Source organism: Anabrus simplex, chromosome 9 (genome assembly GCF_040414725.1).
Source record: "Anabrus simplex isolate iqAnaSimp1 chromosome 9, ASM4041472v1, whole genome shotgun sequence".
In the NCBI taxonomy this organism is placed as follows: Eukaryota; Metazoa; Arthropoda; class Insecta; order Orthoptera; family Tettigoniidae; genus Anabrus; species Anabrus simplex.
This window is the reverse complement of record NC_090273.1, coordinates 45,818,692-45,842,016: the sequence shown is the minus strand read 5'-3', so window position 1 is coordinate 45,842,016 and position 23,325 is coordinate 45,818,692. Positions and strand designations below refer to the sequence as shown.

At 40.9% G+C, this 23,325-nt stretch overlaps 1 protein-coding gene across 1 annotated transcript in view; it reads left to right on the top strand.

Annotated features, from left to right (window-relative positions):
• Positions 1-2,707: 2,707 nt before the first annotated feature.
• The window catches only part of ry (xanthine dehydrogenase rosy), a 182,405-nt gene continuing 161,787 nt past the window's right edge, over positions 2,708-23,325 (top strand). Inside the window, exon 1 of the mRNA XM_067153950.2 lies at positions 2,708-2,843. Coding sequence (XP_067010051.2) covers positions 2,784-2,843 — 60 coding nt within the window. The 5' untranslated portion in view covers positions 2,708-2,783. The remainder of the gene's footprint in view (positions 2,844-23,325) is intronic.

Below are 23,325 nucleotides of genomic sequence, written 5' to 3'. Positions count from 1 at the left end.
GATTAATCGCCAGACGATACAGTGCGCACCGTAAACAGCGCCTAAGTTTGGCTATAATAGTCTCATAGCTCTACTCTACATTTGAGAGGCAGAGCGGCTGATCCTCACCGTCGGGAGTATTCTCTTTGGTCGGGTGTCCTGAGAATGACTTTCTGTGGTTTCCCATTCTCCTGCACTAAGGCAAATGCCGGGACATATAGTTTTACTGTCCACGGTCGCTAAGCTCTCATCTTCTCCGCACCTCAAATCATTTCTGCAAATCTCCTTGGCCTTGGCGTTACCCTCCAGAAGGCCCGCCGTACAGAATGAAAGTATCGTATGTTTTAAAAAAATAGCGCAACGTACCTTACGCGCCGCGACACATTCCTGACAACCCATCCTCGTAGCCAATGCAATAAAAGTAATGCATTATATATTTTGGTTTGCCTTGAAAACGAACGATCTTCAACCGCGTGTTTCATTAAAACACGTTGCTGTAATCAAGCAACCGAACTGGCACATAGACTACTGATTCTTTTAAATAATTAGGGACAACTGAGAGATCTGCAACTAGCAAAAAAAAAAAAAAAAAAAAAATCTGCAAAAACGAGAATTGTATATAAATAAATAAATAAATAAATAAATAAATAAATAAATAAATAAATAATAACTAAAACATAATAATTATCGTCCTAACGTTGACTGCAACTCATAGCTACATATAAATGCGAAGAACCTATATTAACAGAATCTACAAGCCGCAAGTTAAAATACAGGAGGTAGGCCTACGGTACGTGAGCAATATTCTACCTGGTTCCTAGTCTTCGGAGCATGTAAACGAAAGAAACTGCCTAAAATTCACGACGTACTATATCGCAAAACGTATGGTTTGCTTCATCAGAACAACCCACAAGTGTTAATTGTGCCAAAGAGTTTGAATTAAATTAAATTTCGCCATTGCTGGTATACCGTACCACACACAATTTAATATGGCACAATACATCCTTATTCCTCACCACATTATCAGATCGATTGTGTGTTAATCTGTGGGAAAATAACCACAATACATTTTGTCTGCGATTTTTTTTTTTTTTTTTTTTTTGCTAGTTGCTTTACGTCGCACCGACACAGATAGGTCTTATGGCGACGATGGGACAGGAAAGGGCTAGGAGTGGGAAGGAAGCGGCTGTGGCCTTAATTAAGGTACAGCCCCAGCATTTGCCTGGTGTGAAAATGGGAAACCACGGAAAACCATTTTCAGGACTGCCGACAGTGGGTTCGAACCTACTATCTCCCGAATACTGGATACTGGCCGCACTTAAGCGACTGCAGCTATCGAGCTCGGTACCTGCGAACAGACTAGCAATATTTTGGCATTAGGAAACGAACTTGATCTTATCTTTCCAGCTCAGTTTATTATTGTCGTAATCAAGATTATCAACAGATGTTTAACTTGAGTACCGATAGACTGCGTGCAGGCGAAATGTTCTAGTACTAGTGGGTCATCGAACTCGGACATGGTTGGCAAATGATGTGCCCAGCTACTTGGCCGGAGGGGATGGACATGTAAACACTGCTCTCAAGTAAATGTAATGTCAGTCTGAACAAAACATAAGTTAACTTGCATCAAAAAGAATTAACTTCTCTGGAAAGTGTACATCGATGGACTTCCTTGGGAACAGCAATAAATGACAATGTACATAAGATACATAGGCCTACAGCCTACAGGACAGGGTTCTCATTAAGACCGAGCAGAGTGGTTTCGTCTTAACGGTGGCTTCGGTTCTGCATTTGGGAGACGGTGGGATCAGCCCACCGTCGGTTGTTCTGAGATTAGTTTTCCGCGTTCTTTTTATTCCTCACTAAAGCGAATGCCAGGACATTTCTCTTTATATGCCATGACCGCTCACCCCTCACCCTTCTTGGCACCTTGAAATATCACCGCAACACATCTGACCTGTCCTACTCCACGGCAAATGGTTAGGATTCTGGCCGTTGGTTATTATTATTATTATTATTATTATCATCTCCTGACCTGAGAGAGGGCGTTACCCTCTAGGAGCCGTACACCAACAGGGTACGTAATAAAAACTTTGAGTAAGCTTTCTTTCATATTGATTAATGTATACTGTAGTTTGGAATCGTTATATATATTTGAAGTTAATAATGCTGTTGGTTTTACGTCCCACTAACTGCTTTTACAGTTTCCAGAGACTCCGAGATGCCGGAATGTTGTCCCACGCGAGTTCTTTTACATGCCGATAAATCTACTGACATGAGGCTGACGTACGTGAATGTGAGCACTTTTAAATACCACCGGACTGTGCCAGGATTGAACCTGCCAACTTGGACTCAAGACCAGAGCCCTGCCGTCTGAGATACTCAGCCCGACTGTTTTAAACTGTAGTTTAGAGTATAAAAACAGCGGCGGCTGCTTATTTCGTTCCTCTGTGCCTATGGTAAATCAAAGATTTTGTATATAAATGGTGCAACAAACTGCGATGTTTAAGATGCTGTTCAGTATTATATGTTGTCAACTATGTCAAACTGAATTGTCCGCCTTATTAGCACAAACTTAAAATAATGCTATGACGAAGTATTCGATCAGATTCCTTAAAAAAATGCATCGCAAGAGTTGTTGAGCCTGCATAATCAGCTGTGTTTATGACGTAATACCCCTTCTACTCGCGAGATCCTGTCATTTCTCTTGCCAAAGCGCGCAGCCATACTCTGTAGCTGAAGCGCCAGCCAGTGCACGTCGAGTTCACATAGCGTGTTGTCGTCGCGAGTTTCTGTAACATAAAATGGGAGAACCAGCAGTGCCTACGTCAAACACCTTGGTGCTTTTCGTTAATGGCAAGAAGGTACGTAGTTTTACTGATTGTACATTTATATTACGCTAATAGTACCGGTAACTATAAATATCCGATGGGACAGCCGTTAACACTAACCTATAAGTATTATCTTGTTAAAAAATTCTTCAGAATATTATTGACTGGTATCGTCTGTATCCCGTATTTTAACACTAGAATCTACTCAAGCGTCTGCACTGCCTAGTTAAGAACACAAATACTGTGCCAGTAAGTTTTGAAAAGAACACAGTTTGTTATTGATGGCGCGATTTCAACCCAGGTGTTAAAAAACGAATTAACTTAGAACAATTCCAGATAAAAGAAGCTCCGTTTGTTATCTAATTTAACTGAATATACAAATATGTGTTCGAAAAATACTTTCGTAATTTGGTGACAGATAACAAATGCAGTAGAGTCTCTACTGTATTTGCAGATAAGTGCTTCTCGTCGATTGTTGAATATTCAGGTGTACCAACTACAGTAATGATTGCCAGCTTCTGTTGGTAAAAGAGTTAAATGGAGATAGATTTTTGAAAATGTTCTGTATAGAAATAGGCTAATCATTTTAAACTTGTCTTCCCCCTTCTTGGCATTTTCCCAATTACTTGGGGCCAGCACTATGTGTAGATTAAGCCCATTTTACGGCAGAGTGCATTAGAATGGAACACAGACTCCCAGTCTCCGAATGAAATAAACTAATCAGACGTACCGGTAGTTTGAATTCCCAGCCTGGCCGGGAGTCGAACCCAAGGCCTCTGAAGCAAAGGCCACTAACCATTCAGCCAAGGAGCCGGACTTAAATTGATTTCCAAAAATTATACAATCATATTGTAAAAATTACATCTATTTGTTCAGTCGGGTCTGAAAGGAGCAGCATTCTTTCTTTACTACTTTGGCTGACTGATCAATCTTGAAATAGTAGGTTTAAACGTATGAAATAAAACATTACATCAGTCTTCTTCTTTGTCCTTTTCCCAGTTTATTGGAATAGGCACGTGACGTGTATTTGGCCTATTTTTACTGCCGAATGGCCTTCCTATGTGGAGCGCGTGTTTCTGTGGTGGTTGGTAGTGTGGTGTGTTGTGTGCAGAGAAGTGTATTAAGATGAGCAGCTACTCACCGAGCAAGAGAAATTAACCATACCCAGTTAAAATGCTTTGCCCGGCCGGGAATCGAATCCGGGTCCCCCGGAACCGACACCCTGAACGCTGACCATTCAGCGATGTAGCCGGATGAAACATCATATCAGTATAATTACAAAGAAAGTATACGTATACCATTATACACAATTGTGTTTCATTTCCAAATTTTGTTTGTTGACCAGTGCCTGACAAGGTGCATGGACAAAATGCTTGAATCTTCCCTGGTAGGCCTAAGCCTCATTGGACACTCAAGACTACTGTAGTAGTGGTTGTAGTTCCTTTGCCTTTTTAGATGACGGAAAGGCAATATGAAAATAATTTGCCGATTTTCTTGCGAGAGAAGGGTGATTTGGTTACGACACCCCTTCCAAAGCCGTTGTGAGTTGCAGTAGTAATAGTTCCTCGCTATTGCGATCATTTTTACTCATGGGATCGGGTCAGGAATGGAATGAATGAAGCCCCCATCTAGCGGGGAGGATAGGAAATGTGCCGGCTGCCGAAGCCTGTCGCGCTCCTCTGGGACAATGATTAATGAATGACAGATGAAATTAAATTATATTGGAGAGTGTTGCTGGAATGAAATATGACTGGGAAAACCGGAGTGCCCGGAGAAAATCCTGTCACATCTCTGCTTTGTCCAGCCCAAATCTCACATGGAGTAACCGGGATTTGAACCATGGAACCCAGGGTGAGAAGCCGGTGCGCGGCCGCTTAAACCACGGAGGTTCGCAGAATTATAGATAAATATTATGCACTTTTTAACTTAAAGTAGTCAGTGTATTTCCCTCCATAAAACATTCCTGCCAGCCACGTCCATGTGCATCTTTCGACGTCATGCGGAGACATAGTTTTCGGTGTATAAATGCTAGGTTTCGCAAATATATTTTCATGCAACTTACGCATGCACCTTCAAATACTGTAAAAGCTAGTTATGAAACTAACAAGAGAACCATGTTGAGTTTTCAAACACATTTTAAGGGGAAAAACATGTAATTGCATAAAAGTCTTGACTAATAATATCCACTACTCTATCAACAGTTAGTTACAAGTTTTCAATAAGTAGAGCAGTATTGAGCTGTGCAGAGACTTACAAATTAGGAGGGTAATTAAACTAAATATGGAAGAACCAAGTATAAGAGGCTTCATTTGAACTTAGTTTGTTTGGCAGAATGCACCTCGCATAATGAATTCACAACATGCCATCATATAGTAGTGCTGTCCATCTACAACATTAATGTTTTTAAGACGCAGCATATATACAGTGCGGACCGCGGACAGACCAGCGGATCTCCTCATAAGACGAGAGAGTTCAGGTTTATATAACCATCCTTGTTCCGCTCAACTTCTTCAATTCCGTGTTTGTATGTGTCCTTGTCTTTGAAGTTCCATTTGGTTGGTGGAAGGGGAATTACAAGAAACGTAATATGGCTCTCGAAATGGAAGATCAATACTAGATTCCATCTTAAGTATGAGGCAATTAACTGGAGACACACTGGGGATACGGGTGCAGTAGTCGTGATTGGGAATAAGAAATGGGGGGAGGGGGCAAATATCTGTAGACAACAAAAAGTACCGGAGTCTGGGGATATGGGGAGGGGAGGGGGGGGGGGGGTAAATAGCCGTGCGATTGGGAATAAGAAGTGGGGGAGGGGACAAAATTGTATAGACAACAAAAAGTACCGGAGTCTAGCGATATGGGGGTGGGTATAGCCATAAAGTGGTACGTTTTTCATGCTCTCTGAGTAAATTCCGATAGACATGTAAATGTTGACAGTATACCAAATTACGTGCGGGAATAAAAGTACTATACGATAAAACTTTCACCCAAGGAACAACAATTACGCTTGTATTACAATTAAATAGAAGTACGGCGTGATTATATAATTTAAAAGTAATTTAGTGTTTGACTACACAGTATAAATAAATAATAATTTCGTGTGGCTATTTCTAGCTTAGTGCAGCCCTTGTAAGACAGACCCTCCGATGAGGGTGGGCGGCATCTGACATGTGTAGGTAACTGCGTGTTATTGTGGTGGAGGATAGTGTTATGTGTGGTGTGTGAGTTGTGATGTTGGGGACAGCACAAACACCCTGCCCCTGGGATCCTCTGAACCGAAGGCCAGTACGCTGACCATTGAGCCAACGAGTCCGACGAATACACAGTAACAAAGTAACACACTAGATAGAACTGAACAGACACAGTGACAGAGACTGCCAGACTGACGAATGCGCGCGGCGAGAGGGCGACTTCAGCAAAAATTTATCCCTGCTAGACATTGCTCCGTGGGTCTCCACTACCGCGAAGAACGGCATTTTGTGCGTATTTCCGCTAAGCATTTTTCTTAATAATTAAAGAAATAAAAGGAAAGGATTAGCTGAAAAGACAGCAGGGTTTACAATTTTTTAAATATAATCCTTAGTTTCAGGCGGCCAAAATGGAATAAAAATGTATTTTTTTCCTCTACAAAGTGAGGGGGCGACTGCCCCCCTGCCCCCTCGCCGCCCCTAATTGGCGCTACTGATGGGGTGATTACATTACTTCATTTAGAAGAGGCATACGATAATGAACCCAAAGCAAAGGTATGAAAAGTAATGCAACAGAATGGATTTGGAAAACAAATTATAGAATAGACCTATAATATGCAAAGAATATAGAAAAATCGTTGCGGCAGTGTCCAGACTCCAGTGAGGAGGACAGGGTGGTTTTGGAATGAAACTAGACTACAACGAGGTAGTGTGCTGTCACCACAGTTATTCATAATGGTAATGGATGAAATTGTGAAGGACACAAACGTGAAATATGGGGACAGTAGTTTAAGCTGAAGGTAAATGGGGCAAACATTCGTTTATAGGAAGGGGAGTTAGGGATTGGAATAACTTACCAAGGGAGATGTTCAGTACATTTCCAGTTTCTTTGCAATCATAGGAAAGGCTAGCAAAATAACAGATAGGGAATCTGCCACCTCGGCGACTGCCCTAAATGCAGATCGAGATTGATTGATTGATTGATTGATTGATTGATTGATTGATTGATTGATATCGGTAAAAGGATTCGACAGGGAAATACATTCGTCCAGAGAGTGAGAAACCTGGTGTGGAGGAAGAAAATACCAACGTAGTGTAAACAGATGTACTACAGCCCAATACTGACATGCAGCGGAGACCTGGGCGCTGACAAGAAGTCAGGAGAATAAAATCCAGACCATTTTTTAAGAAGTATGATAGGAGAGGATAAAACTGTGATTGAGTCACGTACAGTACGGCGATTTTGGAAGGCGTGCTTTGTATTATTTGTTATGAAACTTACTGCTTGTGTTATCCTGGGCTGGAACCTACAACAGTTCGATATCCGCTATACAACCACCCTGATGAGGGAAACTCAAAATAGGACAAAATTAGTCCAATATGGTCGCCAATTTTATATGAGAAGATGGCACGAAAAGAAGAATTGTCAATCTTTCGTCGATCTTATAGCGAGAGGGGTACAAGCTCCATCATCCATTCCCTTGGGTCTACTAGTGATAAGCTTCTTGCTAAAAGAAACAAGTTTTGCAGAAAAATACACCCAATTTGTTTTCACTACCACCCCGTGGTATAGGTTTAGAATGAAGGCCTCTTACCTGGAGTCCCGGGTTCGATTTCGGACCGATCCAAGGATTTTATTTCTGGACTGAGTGCTGGAACGCGGTTCACTCGGCCTCGTAAGAAAAACTCCGGAACTGTTTGGTATGAGGAGTAGCGGGCCCAGGCACGAAACCAACGCAACACTGCTGAGATTGTCGTTATGCTGACCATGCGGCACACCAATACCTGCTGAATATCTGGTTGCCTATGGCCCTTTATAGACTGTATATGCCATGTGTTTGTGGGTTTGTTTTTAATATTCTCTAGAGAAATTTGATGTTCTGCTCAATCTTTTGGGAATGAAGATTACGGTATGATGACACACTTTCTGCCTTCCGTAAAATGCAACTAAAATGGCTGGGTATCTTATGCCCGCTCACGTCTCCTCGGTGTAGGCCACCTGAGTCCTCCATCCTTTGAGTCATCGAACTGAAAAATTATTCTGTGAATACGGCCAATACATCACTAAACAAGTGTAATTTAGGCAGCCATTATCTGTGTTCAAAGAGCATAGTTGTGCTGGTTCAATTAGACGAGATTTGTATACAATTAATTTATTCTGTTAACAAATTTCAAAAAAACTACAATTGAAAAATTAACGCAGTATGAATTTTTATGGGACGAATACTTCCCACATCTCCTACATCGCCATTGCGAAAACAGTTCAAATGAGGCTGTAAAGATATCGTTGGTATTTTAATTGTTTTGTTAATAATCCGGATTGACTGAGTGTACCATCATTGAAGCGTCCGGCTCCATGGCTAAATGGTTAGCATGCTGGCCTTTGGTCACAGGGGTCCCGGGTTCGATTCCCGGCTAGGTCAGGAAATGTAACCATAATTGGTTAATTCCGCTGGTAGGGGGCTGGGTGTATGTGTCGTCTTAATTATCATTTCATCTTCATCACGACGCGCAGGTTGCCTACGGGAGTCAAACCAAAAGACCTGCATCTGGCGAGCCGAACTTGGCCTTGGACACTCCCGGCACTAAAACCATACGCTATTTCATTTAATCATTGAAGCCTAGATACCAATATCAGTGTTTCTTCTTCTTGCTTCCGAATTTGGCCAACTGTGGACCGCGTGAAACTTAATGCTTTCTGGCCATTCTTCTTCTTTTCTTTTCCCAGAACTTCATTCGTTCACTCATTTTTCTCTGCTCCTCAGATATTACAAATTTGGGCCTGTTCTTCCGCTGCTCTTCATGGAATTTGTGGTCATCTACTCAAGTTCTGAACTTCTTTCTGTTGAGGATCAATTCTGGTGTTATTTTAATTTCTTCTGCGTCCTTCTTAACCTCCTCCACCCATTTCGTTGTCCTCAATCCAATTATATATTTAAATATTCTTTTAGTCAGGCGGTTTTCATTCATTCTGGCGAGATGTCCGTAAAATTTCAGTCGTCGTTTTCGCATTGTGTCCGTGATCTTTTCGGAATACTTGTAGAGATCTTCATTTCTCTTCCTCCATGTCCGATCTGTCGTTTTCTGAGGACCAAGAATTTTCCTCAGAATTTTCCTTTCCTTCTTCTCGATTTCTTCCATTTCCCCTTGTTTATTTAAGATAAGGCATTCTGAACCGTACAGCCCCTCTGGTTTTACCACAACGTTGTAGTGTTTAATTTTGGCTTTGTAGGATAAGGATATTGCCCGTTTATTGTACCTGTTCTGTCAGTCTGTAGGTCAGTTCAAAGTTTCTAGCTCTTTCCTTGTTTGCCGCCTTGTCTAGTCCATTGGGTTGGATCAGTTCTCCCAAATACTTAAACTTTTCTACTCTTGTAATTTTTCCGCACTTTGCTCCCTGATGTCGGTACTCCATGTACTTTCTTTTCGTAGGAGACTTTGAGACCTGTTTTCTTCGCAATGTCATGAAGAAGCTCCAGCATCCTTCGGGCATCCTCTCTGTTTTGAGCTAAGAGAGCAAGATCATCAGCAAAAGCCAGACATTTAATTTCCAAGTTTTGTCCCTTGCGCCCAAGATGAATTTCCTGTACGGTATGCTTTCTACTTTGAGAGTTTTCCCAAGTTCTTATGACTTTCTCCAATACATTGTTAAACAGGATCTCCTTGTCTGACTCCTGTCTTTATTTGGAATGGATCAGATATTTCTCCAGCGAATTTAATTTTTGAGATGGTGTCTGTCAGGGTTTAATATGACATAATTATCGTTTCCTGTATGGGACATTCCACATCAAATCGGACTAAAATTGAAAACATGGCTCTTTTTTTTTATATTCACAACATTAAAAAATATGTAGAGAAGTATATATGTAGAAAAGTTTCAAAATAAATATTTGGGAGGAGTCTCCATTCGCTCACCTTCCACTCCACGATTAGAGCGCTCACCGAGCGAGTTGACCGTGCGGTTAAGGGCGCTCAGGTGTGGGCTTGTATTCGGAAGATAGTGGGTTCGAACTCTACTCGGAAGGCGGGAACATTTCCTCTTGCGTATCGACCTCTGAGACGAGCGTTACTAAGTGGCCAACGCATTCTAAGGCTGCCAGTTCCGCTAGATCGAAACTTAACATCCTACCGGATATTCATCTGCAAATTCGTACAGTATAGCTAATTCAGGGGAATCACCAGCAAACATTCTAGCTTCAATCCCGCCATGGCACCCCGTAGTGAAATGGAAGCGAAAAGTAGGAACCAAAATGGTTCTAAAGAAGAAAGAAAAAGCTACAGCCACGGAAAAGCCTGTACCTGTTCAAAATGTTTTTGATGCACTGGTAAAACAGTCACAATTTCGTAACGAGACCGAGGCTCGGCTATTCACAAGCTCCAACGCCTCTCAGCCTTCTAGACCAACGCCTGAGCATGGGGATGGCGAGACCTCTAATTTTTTACAATTGGCTTTACGTCGCACCGACACAGACAAGTCTTATGGCGACGATGGGATAGGAAAGAGCTAGGAGTGGGAAGAAAGCGGCCATGGCCTTAGTCAAAGTACAGCACAAGCATCTACCAGGTGTGAAGATGGGAAACCACGGAAAAACATCTTCAGGGATCTTCAGTTCGGAAGTATCACTATTTGCAGTCTCATGATCGGTGCTCGAGAGACCATTCCCCGGCTACTTATGACCTTCTTGAAAAGATGTGGACTAAGTACTGACCTAGGGGTCGATAGTCATCTTCAGAAACCACACATATTCAAACTTAAAAGCCGTCTTCTAGCTACCCTGTTTCCATTTAACAGAAAACAAAACTTTTGTGATATAATGTTAATGTGTTATTACGGAACTCTCTTGTCCTTGTGGCAGCCTGAACATGTTGTAGGAAGATACCTAATACAAAATTCATAATATCCCGCAGGAATGTTGGTTCACGAGTGAGAGCGTACTGCAATACGCAGTATACAGTTGTCTGCCGTCTCTCATTTCAGAGGTTTGTTTACATAATTAATGACGCATTACGAGTTCGTTTCAGTAACCAAAAGTTAAAAAAAAAAAAAAAAAAAAAAATGTGACGTTCTTCGTGTTAGTGTTTCCGATAAACCGACCACGCAAATCGTCAGTGAATGGAAGGAAATCATATAGGCTATGTGATTTCAGTCTAAAGTACTCTGCCAGTACGGCAGATAGGCCTAACAAAGGGCGACAAAAAGAAGATAGGTCCAGACAGATGCAAGAGACTTGGTTCGAGAAAACTGACTGAGAAAAAAAAAAACATTCAAAACTGGTTGCTCAAGAAATCGCGTCGACCTCGCTATAACCAGTAAATCAGGCAACGGAAGTGGGCCTGAAATCTTTTGGTGGACGTCTAAATGAGGACATAATATGCGAAACCCGCCAAGTCCAATTTCTGACATTTTGAAGCTGTATACGCCATGAAATGAAATGAAATGTCGTATGGCTTTTAGTGTCGGGATATCCCAGGACGGGTTCGGCTCGCCAGGTGCAGGTCTTTCTATTTGACACCCGTAGGCGACCTGCGCGTCGTGATGAGGATGAAATGATTAAGAAAACACATACGCCTAGCCCCCGTACCATTAGAATTAACCAATTAAGGTTAAAATCCCCGACCCGGCCGGGAATCGAACCCGGGACTCTCTGAACCGAAGGCCAGCGAGTCGGACTGTATACGCCATTATGTGCGCAATGGAGAATTATTTGGTTATATTTTATTACTCATAAGCAAAGCCCGCCATTTTATGTTATAAATGCATGTAAAAATTTGTAGGTTCAAGCAATAACCGCAAAGTCCTTCGGGTCATGGAAAGCAAAAACCGCCAAGTCCACGGGAGCCAATGAAACTGCTTATCCATCTCACGTGACATAGTTCATAGGTTTCACTTCACAGAGGTTGATCAGGTCGTAAGATCACATACAGTTGTTTAAATTACCAAGAAATATATAAATAACATGGAAGATTGTTCTGTTAAAATAATGTCAGATCAAGAGAATACTGAGAAAACAAGCAGTGGAGTTACAGTTTAGGGTGAAGCACATTACCGCACTGATCTATATATCTCTAAAAGTATTCTCAAAAAGGGAAAAGAGATTAGGAAACAATTTTCTTCCAAATGGTGTCCAAGTGAAAAAAGAAAAGCTCATAGACATAGACAACCTACTGCAGGATCATTACTGGATGTTGGAAACCTACACCCGTTGAGAAGGTCCAACTTTTAGCTGGTATTGCTCCCGGTGAGATTCGTAGGGAGGTAGCAGCTAACAAAGAAAGGCTCCAATCATCTTCTATGGATACCACCCAGCCACACAGAGGCTAAAATCTAGAAAGTTTTCTCCGCACATCAGTTAACCTTGAGGGGAAAGCAGAGAATTCTAGGGTCAAAATGTGGAAAGAAAGAATCAACCACTTTTTCAACTGGATAGAGCCGAAGGAAAGTCTTCCATGTGGACACCAGGAGAAGTGGACAGTATGGAAAGCCCTTAACAGACTCCGCACAGAAGTCGGCAGAACAAAAGTAAATTTGCGGAAGTGGGGTTTCTCAAGTGATTCATCACTTTGTGATTGCGGAGAGCAGCAGACGATCCAACATCTACGTCAGTGTTTTTTATGTTCTTCAATGTGCTCTATGGAAGACTTGATTCCAGCCTCCCCCAACGCTATTGACGTCGCCCAATACTGGGCAAGAATTATCCAGCTCTTGAACTGTTGCTTTATCTGTGACTGTATAATAGACCTGTATATTTGTATAGTAGGAATGTAAATAGCATGTTTTTTTTGTTTTTTTTTTAAATATCTGTAAGTAAGGTTGATACTTCTGGCACGAATAAAGAAAGAAAAACCTACTGAAAAAAGAATAGAATGGAGTAGCAAGAAATGGAGAGCCTCAAATTCTACAAAGACCTCATGGATGCTTCCAATGAAAATCTACCTGAATTAGTGGAAGATGAGCTTGCCTGTGAAGGGAACGGGAGTGAATGTATGCCTGATTAAAGAGTTTAAAACAATGTGATTTTTTCGATTGTCAAGATCGATTTGGTGAACCATAATTAATTCAATTAAAACAGTATATTCTTGAATGTACACTTGTAAAAAATTATTGAAATATTTCATTGTTAACGCAAAATACTTGATTGCAGAGACTTAGCGTCTCATTCATCTACATGACAGAATTTTGAATTAATGATTACTAACATGTTCCAACCAAAACCCTCCCAAGTCCAAAATAAACCCACATTTACAGCAAAAATAATAGGTGTATGTTTATTTTTATTTACTATATTATTCCCAGCGCCCTTACATATCTCTTGTCCAACACACACACAATAAGAATAAATTGTAAAGCAGAGGCACATTTTTCTCAATTTTTGAAAATTTTGTCAATGTGGAGTTGGCGGCTTTTGCATCGTTATGTCCTCAAATATTCTCTGCTTATTTTCATTCCTTCAGTAATCACCACCGCCACTACAAACACCGAACTGTTTATCCGGAAATACAATTAAACAGATTACTTTTTTGAATGTGGAGACATCGACAGAAGTTATTTTCGGAATTCTGCTCAATAACCGGGCGTGTAATACACTTTAAACATGATTCAAAATACATCCATTCTGTCGACTGGGGGATGGCATTTGGACATAACTTTTGTGTCTGTTCTTATACTGTGTGCTAGAACCAGAAGCGTACCCACGGTCGACAGATAGGGAGGGGCGGGAGTTGTTACAGTTACAAAATGATGGTAGAAAATAACGAAGGTGCTTGTGCGCGCACACGTGTGTTATTATAAGGACACTGATACAAGTAAATTATGTTGATATTCAGATTGCAGTACCCGTACACTACAAAATTTTACATTAAAATACAGAACAAGGTGAATAGTTTTACGGCGAATGGTACGTTCAGATTTCAATCTAACATCCAACTTTCGAGGATTCTTAGAAAATAGATTCAAGAGGTCTATTGGTTTTACAGTTATGTATCTGTTCAAAAGAACTAATCCATTGTGTCAACATTCACTTGTCAGTTTGTTTACTTTCTTTTGCAAAGAATTCCATGGGCGGGGGTCTAACCACCAGGAACCCCTAACCCCTACCCCCCTACCCTTGGCTAGAACCTTCTGTAACCGTTTGAAATCTAGACATCCGTCAGTTAAGTTTGCTCAGAAGCTCACAGAAGACAATTTCAATCCCTATGCCCAATGGAAGGAAGAATGTATCTCAAAAACAGGTGAACATCTCTGGCCTTTCTTCCCACCTAATTCGAGGTCTGATCTCCCAAGAACAACTTGGGCCACCCTTAATAGGATTCGATGTGATCATGGAGTCTGTGCTGCGTCCCTGTATAAATGGGGAGAGATACAATCCCCAGAGTGTGACTGTGGTGCTCCTTTTCAAACCATTGAACACATTGTAAAGGTGTGTAGCAGAAGAACCTACCCTGGAGATTGGTTTGATTTTCTAGAGGCTAATACAGGGGCTCTAGAATGGACAAGTTTGGACATTAAAGTGTAATGTATTGCTTTCCTGTTTCTGTATATATATGCCATACGATAAATAAAATAAGATGCTTATTTGTACTCAGTTTGTTACATATCCTTATGCAAATATTTTAATTTACTGCGGATTTCATTATTTTATGTTCGTGACTTCACAATCTATATAAACAGCGTTGCTTACTTAACACATCTCTGCTGACGTCTGAGTTTAAGCGAGAACCTACGACCTCATTCCATTTCAGAGCCAACCAAAAACGCAAGTTCGTCTCAAAGCATATACGATAACAACGAATGACGTTTAGCGATCTATCCGCACGGACTGAGTTCGTCACATATGTTTACGGAAGGGGGATTTGTATAACATAAATTGACAGCAGTTGAGCATTTTACATTATACTTGTAAATCAGGTGGATTACTTGCTCCATGTTGTAAAACTATGATTTTTCTTCATTAGATCGATGTCTGAGTGTACCATGAATTTTGTCTTTATGGTATAATGCAGCTTAAATTGATGCAAGTGTAATGGACCAATATAACTTGGAAACAATTCTCTAACCCATTGGTAAATAATTAAAATATCGAGCTCTATTATTATTATTATTATTATTATTATTATTATTATTATTATTATTTACGTAGTTGTGTACGGACATAATTTGATATAAATCATGGTTGTAACAAAACAATGTGAGGTTATGTCACGCCACGTCTGCTGTATATATATTAATACGAGTTTATTCAATGTAAGAACACGTAATTAGTAGTATATCATTTATTATTACCTGTAAATATGATGTATAAATCCAGTGTAATGCTGTGCAACACACGGTAATAGTCCAGAACAATATACCTTTGCCACTAGAGTTACAGAACATTCGATCCATTTGTAAATAGGTTATTGGAGACTCTAGAAGTTACGAGAAAACAAGTTGTTCGGGGCGTCGATCTATAGAGATCTTTTGCCCCTACTTGCACCATATGATATGAACCTGCGTGTAATTGGAATGGAGGAAGTGTAGAGTGTTGAATGTGAGGAAAGGAACGTTAAGGACAACACAAACACCCAGTCCCCAAGCCAGGGATATTGATCATTTACAATCAAAAACCCCTGACCCAGCCGTGAATCGAACCCGTGGCCGCCGGGTGACAGGCGGACGCGTTGCCCCTACACCGCGGGACCGGACATGTTGTCATACTTTTCTAGAAGTCTGCCAGGCAGTGTATATAAAAAGGCAGTCTTGGGAGATGGAGTTCAGTTGTTTAGCGAGACTTGTAGTGGAAGTCATTAGCCGACTGTGTGAACGCATGTTGTGATTCTGTTGTGTTGGTAATCGGTTGACATGCAAGTGTTGCAGTCGTCGTCGTCTTCTTCTTCTTCTTCTTAGCAGTGTCACCACCATGACGTTGGCTGGCAAGCTAGGAGGATAGATAGTGTCAAGGCTGTAGTCGAGAGTGTACGCGGGTATACGCCGTAGTATGCCCTCTGGTTAATTCCAGAGTAAGCCTTCTGATTTCTTGTTTATACCTTCTACTTTGGCTTCTCTTCTTTTTAATTTCGCCATTCTGTCAGCGAGTTTATCTCCAGCTACGTTCGTAATTGTGAACCCCGAAGGTTCGGCTTGATGAATAACTTTTTTTTTTTACGGGGGGCCCCCGTGACCATCAACTCAATCTACATGGCCTCCGACATGCTATTAATTTCTAAGAAGAAAGAGATAGCAGGGAAGAGTGGGAAGTGATACAAGGTGTATCTGCGGGTTTCCGAGTTAGATTCGCTACCACGGCAAGAGTTTGTATTGGTCAGGTAGTGTTAAGGTGTGGTGTTGAAGGGTCAGGGGAAAACCACATAGGCAGAAAGAGAAATAGCCTACATGTAAAACCTGACATCTTGTGATAGCACATGCAAGGATGTGGGCTGGAAAAGTCCAGAGGTTGTGTTAGTTAAGGAATATGTGTCATGCAATCATAACCATTTCCTTGCTGTTGTCTGTTATTAGGGGGATCTGTCCTTCTTGTCACTGCCGGGTCGGCTTGTGTCCACTAGCGCCTGGGCTTTGAGACACAGGTTCATCCCATTGCCCAGCAGCCAGTGGTCCCTGGTGCCAAGTCTCCGTTTAGAGAGGGCGATTAAGAGCCAAGCCTTACCTGGTGCAAAGGGCTAACTTCTTCCGCCTGGCGATGTCCCTCTGTGGGGTGTTGTTGGAACACACTTGTCACTGCAGATCTGCAACAATGCTAAGGTTATTAGTAACAGTAAATATATATATACAGGTGTTCGTTGGAGTGCCGACTGCTTTCCTGAATAACATTATCAGCCATCACTTATTTAAGGTCATCACTGTTCGTTGCTTACGTCTCCAGCTCTTTTCTTCATACATTCAAATACCTCGCCTGTTGACCGATTTAAGCATGAGAAATATTTGAAGACGTGGCTGCAAAACCACCGTACTGCAACATACACCAATTCTCGAGTTTATCGAGTGAAAAGTGCTATCGAAAAGAAAAAAAAAAGCATCTTGGATTAGTTTTTAATAAATAGTTGGAAGTAGGTCCAGAAGAAAACTACTGTGTAAACTTAAGAGAATAAGACTTTCAGATTAGTGCATTCAAATATGGATTTCTTTGTTGTCATCATAAAATGTCTTCTATATACCTGATGTATGCCAAATTGAAGGAAGTTCTTTGTAACTAGCTGTAACCCACTAATTTTAAACGTGACGGTGGTTCTTGCATCCGGGATTTTTCATGTCCCGTCTTAGAAATATACTATGTGAGAATGTTGGGACTACAGCGCTGGATAGCTTGCCAAAAGCCTGGAATCGGTTCCAAATCCCTCCGCAGTGTACACATGGAGTGAAGGCATATGACACTGTTGATGGTGATTCATCCGTCGCGTCGGATGGAAACGTTTTAGCATTGAGTGTTACTCGACAGGAGTAGGCTATTTACCGACACTGGGTTTCACCTTCTCCCCACATCATCATTACCTCGCACATGTCCTCGGACACTCACGCTAAATAAATGAATAAATCAGTAACCATCACTGGAATGTGACTCTTATAAACTGATAGCTTTCCGAGATTTCAGGCTGTATTCAAAGCTGCTAGATTCAAATCAGTCCTGATTTTATAATGTTTCTGCATTTTAATATAGACTGTGTTCGAAATCAGTGTCAAAGCAAGCAAAGTCCTCTCCGTACAGGCCATGAAAGTCTTGGGAGGGGTGGAAGGTAAAGGCTTCCACTATCTGTAACCTCGGCACCTGGTAAGGCAGAGTGGTCAGCTCTAGGCCCGGCCGCCTTTACCCCCAGGTTGAGTGAACCTCAGGGCCATATGCACCTCCGAAAGTGGAAATTTAGTTTCTTCTCGATTTCCTGACAGGGAATCGAACCCACGTCCTTCCGAGAGAACGGAGCACGCCTTTTCCGTCTCTTCCAGGCAGCCCCTAGTTAGTATAATGAACTCGCAGCTCATCACGTGTGCCCGGCGACCAAGGCCGCACTATCTAGTTGGCCTTGCCGGCGACCACGGAACTTCATCTGAGTCTGGCATTGCGTTTGCAGAATGTGGCAAATCAAACGGTACTGAAATTACAAGCATGCTTCTAACATAAAGATACGCCATTATAACATGCACGGCGAGGACGGCAACACGTACAGTGACCGTCATAATGTTTCGGACAGGCAGAGATCCTTTATATTTAATATAAAAAGATTAATAACAAACATATATAATTTAATTTTCCTTACTCCAAAATGAAGAGTTACACATACAGATACCAAAAATAAACATGCACTTCATTTCATGATACACAAAAAATTTGCAACTTATGAATGTAATTACAATAACAGAAAATTGCCTGTTCATAAATATTCGGACAATAGTCCATGTAGGAATATTAATACTTCGTGATTCTTTCCTTCCTGCGAAGCACTTCAGTCAGGCGTCTCGGCATGCTCTCTACGAGTTTTCTTGTGGTGGAATGGGGCATTTTTTCCCACTCTTGCAGTCGTCTCTTCACATCAGCTTTGGAATTTATGGGAAGTTTCCGGATGTTCTTTTCCAGTATATCCCATAGATTCTCTGTGGTGTTAATGTTAGGACTTTGTGGGGGAGGATTCACAACTTTAGGACAGTTGTACAACAACCATAGCTGTACATTATAGACGATATGTTTCGGGTCGTTGTCCTGATAAAATTTAAAACGGTCCTCAACTCCCATATTTTCTGCACTTTTCTTCATATTTTGTTTTTTAATCTGACGATACTGGTGGTGGTTCATATTTCCGTCTATAAAAACCAGCTCACCTACTCCTTGAGCTGACATACAGCTCCAAACCATAACATGCCCCCCTCTATGTTTTACCGTTGCCTTCATATTTCTATCTTCAAACTCTTTATTGGACTGTCTGCAAACTATGATGCGCCCATCTGAGCCATAAACGTTGAATTTCGATTCATCGTAGAAAATTACAGCCTTCCATCAGTGCATGTCTTTCCTAAGATGCTCCGTAGCAAATCGTTGTCGCTTGATCCTATTTATTTTATTGTTATAGGGCTTCCTTCTTCCAGTTCGCCCGTGATAATCACCTATATATAATACCCTCCGGATTGTACTTGCACTGATATTTTTTCCAAACTCCTTCTCAGCTGCAGCAGCAATACTGATTGTAGTAAGACGTGGATTTATTTTCACTTTTCTTACTACTGCCCTCATCTCTCCTAGTAAAGACCCTCGGGCGACCTGTCTGTCTTAAAGTTTCAATTATGTCTTGAAATTTGTATCGATAGATATAATTCACAGTACTTTTCTTCATGTTCAGCAAATCTGCGATTTGTCGACATGTTTTCCCTTTTTCATGAAGGAATATTACTAATTGCCTTCGCTCAAATGTACTGTTCTCTCCTCTGTGTTCCATTTCACTCGTGAATCGTTGCGTCTGCTTTTTGCATGAGGAAGGTACTGACTGGGATCTGCCTGCACAGTACGTAACAAGTGCAAAACATGCCTTGAGTAGCTAAACATCTGTCCGAAAAATATTGACCAGCAAATTTTCGTATCTCAAATAAGTAAAAGGTATTATTACTTTGTAAACTTATCTACAAATTGCAATTGAATAATTACAGTACCTACGAAGTACATTAAATTCAGAGTTTAGTAATTTCGAATTTATTACCTGTTCTTTCTTTAATGATAGAGGTAATATATGCATAGATTATTCTGTCCGAAAAATTCTGACTGCACCCTCACGTCTGTTTTGTAGATTGTCGAACATGTTTGATGAACACAGGTTGCTACAAGAACACAAACATGACTATCTTCTCTCATAATTCTGGACAGGCTGATTACTTCGTGTTCCGGTCAGATGACTCGCCTAGCTGAGCCGTAGGCAGGCACAACCATATCGGATGGACATCTGTAGAGAGACCAGACTAACGAATTTTTCACCGAAAGGTGGGTAGCAGCCTTTCGAAAATGGCAAGGGCGGCAGTCTGTGACCTGGCAGTAATATTTAACATGACTTAACTATGTTGATACTGAAAGTAAGGGAGAAACTACAGCTGACTTGTTACAAAAAACTGAAAAAAAATCACTTACTCTACAGATATGGTAAAGGAAGAACCACTGAAATCAATTTACGTTAATGAGCTCCTATTTGAAAAAATCACGAACTACCTAGTACATTTTGCTTCCCTGTTGCTCCATTCCTGTGTGACTTACGTGAATTTCACATTTATTTAAGCACGAGATGTAACAGAATGGGTCGAGTATGTTAGTCACCTAATAATATTGATATTTTTAAAAATGTGATATTAAAAAAAACAAGCTTGCAATTCTTTGCGACTGTTGATGTCATGATCATAATTACGAGATCTCCATTTTTACGTAGAAGTCGAACCACATGGATATGACTTTTCATTTTAAAAATCCACGAACATTGGTTAGGATTCGAACTGCGGCCGCCTTATGTGAGATGCCTGTCACCATGCTGTTCGGTTTATCACCCCTCTCCGCCGATATGCAGCAATACATTTTTTTTTTGGTAAGTCTCATCCCACTGCCTACTCATTTCCAAGGATTTTCACGACATCATTCTGGTCTTCGGGAGGAGGTAAACGTTTGAAATTAATTCAATAAAGAAAACTCCGTCCAAATACTATAGTAGAAGTGTGGTGGTGTAATTGTAGTCGTGTCATGTCTTGCGGTCAAGTAGCGGTGGAGTGAAAGAAGAGGCGTGCGTAGCAGAACGGGTAGAGTGTGTTAGTCACCTGATGAGAGCAAGTCTGGGTGTTATATAACAAACTCGTACTACCAACGGGCATCCGCGTTATATTCGCCTCTGTTCTAGTATAAGCAAGCACCGCGGTCCGACCAAATCAGGAATATTTACCTGCACCTGAAGGCCGATCCGAGGTGCACTCGCCTACATACATGAGAACTACTGAGGAGCTATTTGACGGTGAAATAGGGACCTATTGTCCCACGTAGAAACAAGCTATACCAAAATTTAGCTTGTTTTATTCTACATTTAATTATGTGGAGTAGAAATTTTTCTCATAACCAGTTAATTTTTACACAGGTTGAACAAAAAAATGCCGGTATTTTTCAATTTTCAACGGAGCGCTCACTTTGAAAATTTGTAACTTTAAAGCATTGATCTTAAAGTAACTTATCGTTGATTGGTATGCCAAGTTTTTATTTCATCTGATATTTGCAAAAAAGGTTGTTGCAAATTTTGTGAAACAACCTTTCCTCATTACTAGGTGATCATAGCCGAAAAAAAGTTCGGCTTGTTATGGAGTTCATAAGTTTTTCAGCCTAAAATTAAAACTGTTTTTTTCCTGCATGCAGTTGTTGATTTTATATTGATTTATATTTAATTAACCTAGATTTAGAAAGTCAAGAATAACGGTTAAGAGGAGTTGTCGCAATGACAACGCGTCACCTCGAATGTGCAGGCCTTCGGGCAAGTATAGGTCGCTTAGTAGACCAAAGTTAATCAGGGCTGTAGTAAATGGTTGACAAATGCAGATTTCCAATGATTTTAGGCTCTTCTGTGTTTTGAAATTTCAACCAGTTTTTTTTTTTTTTTAATATAGGAATTAGAGTTTAGTGACCATGAGGTCCCTATCTGAGCCTTATAATATTTCCACTTACTTATACCAGGCTTCACACTTCCATCTTTCCTATCCGACCTCCCTTGGTCAACTCTTGTTTTCTTCCGACCCCATCGGTGGTAGGTTTGTGAGGCCTAGGGAGTCTTTCATTTTCACACCCTTCTCTTTCTTTTGCCAATCATTCTTCGAAGGGTCGCGTCCCTTCAATTTATCAATCAATACTGATCTGCATTTAGGGCAGTCGCCCAGGTGGCAGATTCCCTATCTGTTGCTTTCCTAGCCTTTTCCGAAATGATTTCAAAGAGACTGGAAATTTATTGAACATCTCCCTTGGTAAGTTATTCCAATCCCTAATTCCCCTTCCTACAAATGAATATTTGCCCCAGTTTGTCCTCTTGAATTCCAACTTTATTTTCATATTGTGATCTTTCCTACTTTTATAAACGCCATTCAAACTTATTCGTCTACTAATGTCATTCCACGCCATCTCTCCGCTGACAGCTCGGAACATACCACTTAGTCGAGCAGCTCTTCTTTCTCTCAATTCTTCCCAACCCAAACATTGCAACATTTTTGTAACACTACTCTTTTGTCGGAAATCACTCAGAACAAATCGAGCTGCTTTTCTTTGGATTTTTTCCAGTTCTTGAATCAGGTAATCCTGGTGAGGGTCCCATACACTGGAACCATACTCTAGTTGGGGTCTTACCAGAGACTTCTATGCACTCTCCTTTACATCCTTACTACAACCCCTAAACACCCTCATAACCATGTGCAGAGATCGGTACCCTTTATTTACAATCCCATTTATGTGATTACCCCAATGAAGATCTTTCCTTATATTAACACCTAGATACTTACAATGATCCCCAAAAGGAACTTTCACCCCATCAACGCAGTAATTAAAACTGAGACGACTTTTCCTATTTGTGAAACTCACAACCTGACTTTTAACCCCGTTTATCAACATACCATTGCCTGCTGTCCATCTCACAACATTTTCGAGGTCACGTTGCAGTTGCTCACAATCTTGTAACTTATTTATCACACTATAGAGAATAACATCATCCGCAAAAAGCCTTACTTCCGATTCCACTTTTTTACTCATATCATTTATATATATAAGAAAACATAAAGGTCCGATAACACTGCCCTGAGGAACTCCCCTCTCAACTATTACAGGGTCAGACAAAACTTCACCCACTCTAACTCTCTGAGATCTATTTTCTAGAAATATAGCAACCCATTCAGTCACTCTTTTGTCTAGTCCAATTGCACTCATTTTTGCCAGTAGTCTCCCATGATCCACCCTATCAAATGCTTTAGACAGGTCAATCGTGATACAGTCCATTTGACCTCCAGAATCCAAGATATCTGCTATATCTTGCTGGAATCCTACAAGTTGAGCTTCAGTGGAATAATCTTTCCTAAAACCGAATTGCCTTCTATCGAACCAGTTAATAATTTCACAAACATGTCTAATATAATCAGAAAGAATGCCTTCCCAAAGCTTACACACAATGCATGTCAAACTTACTGGCCTGTAATTTTCAGCTTTATGTCTATCACCCTTTCCTTTATACACAGGGGCTACTATAGCAACTCTCCATTCATCTGGTATAGCTCCTCCGACCAAACAATAATCAAATAAGTACTTCAGATATGGTACTATATCCCAACCCATTGTCTTTAGTATATCCCCAGAAATCTT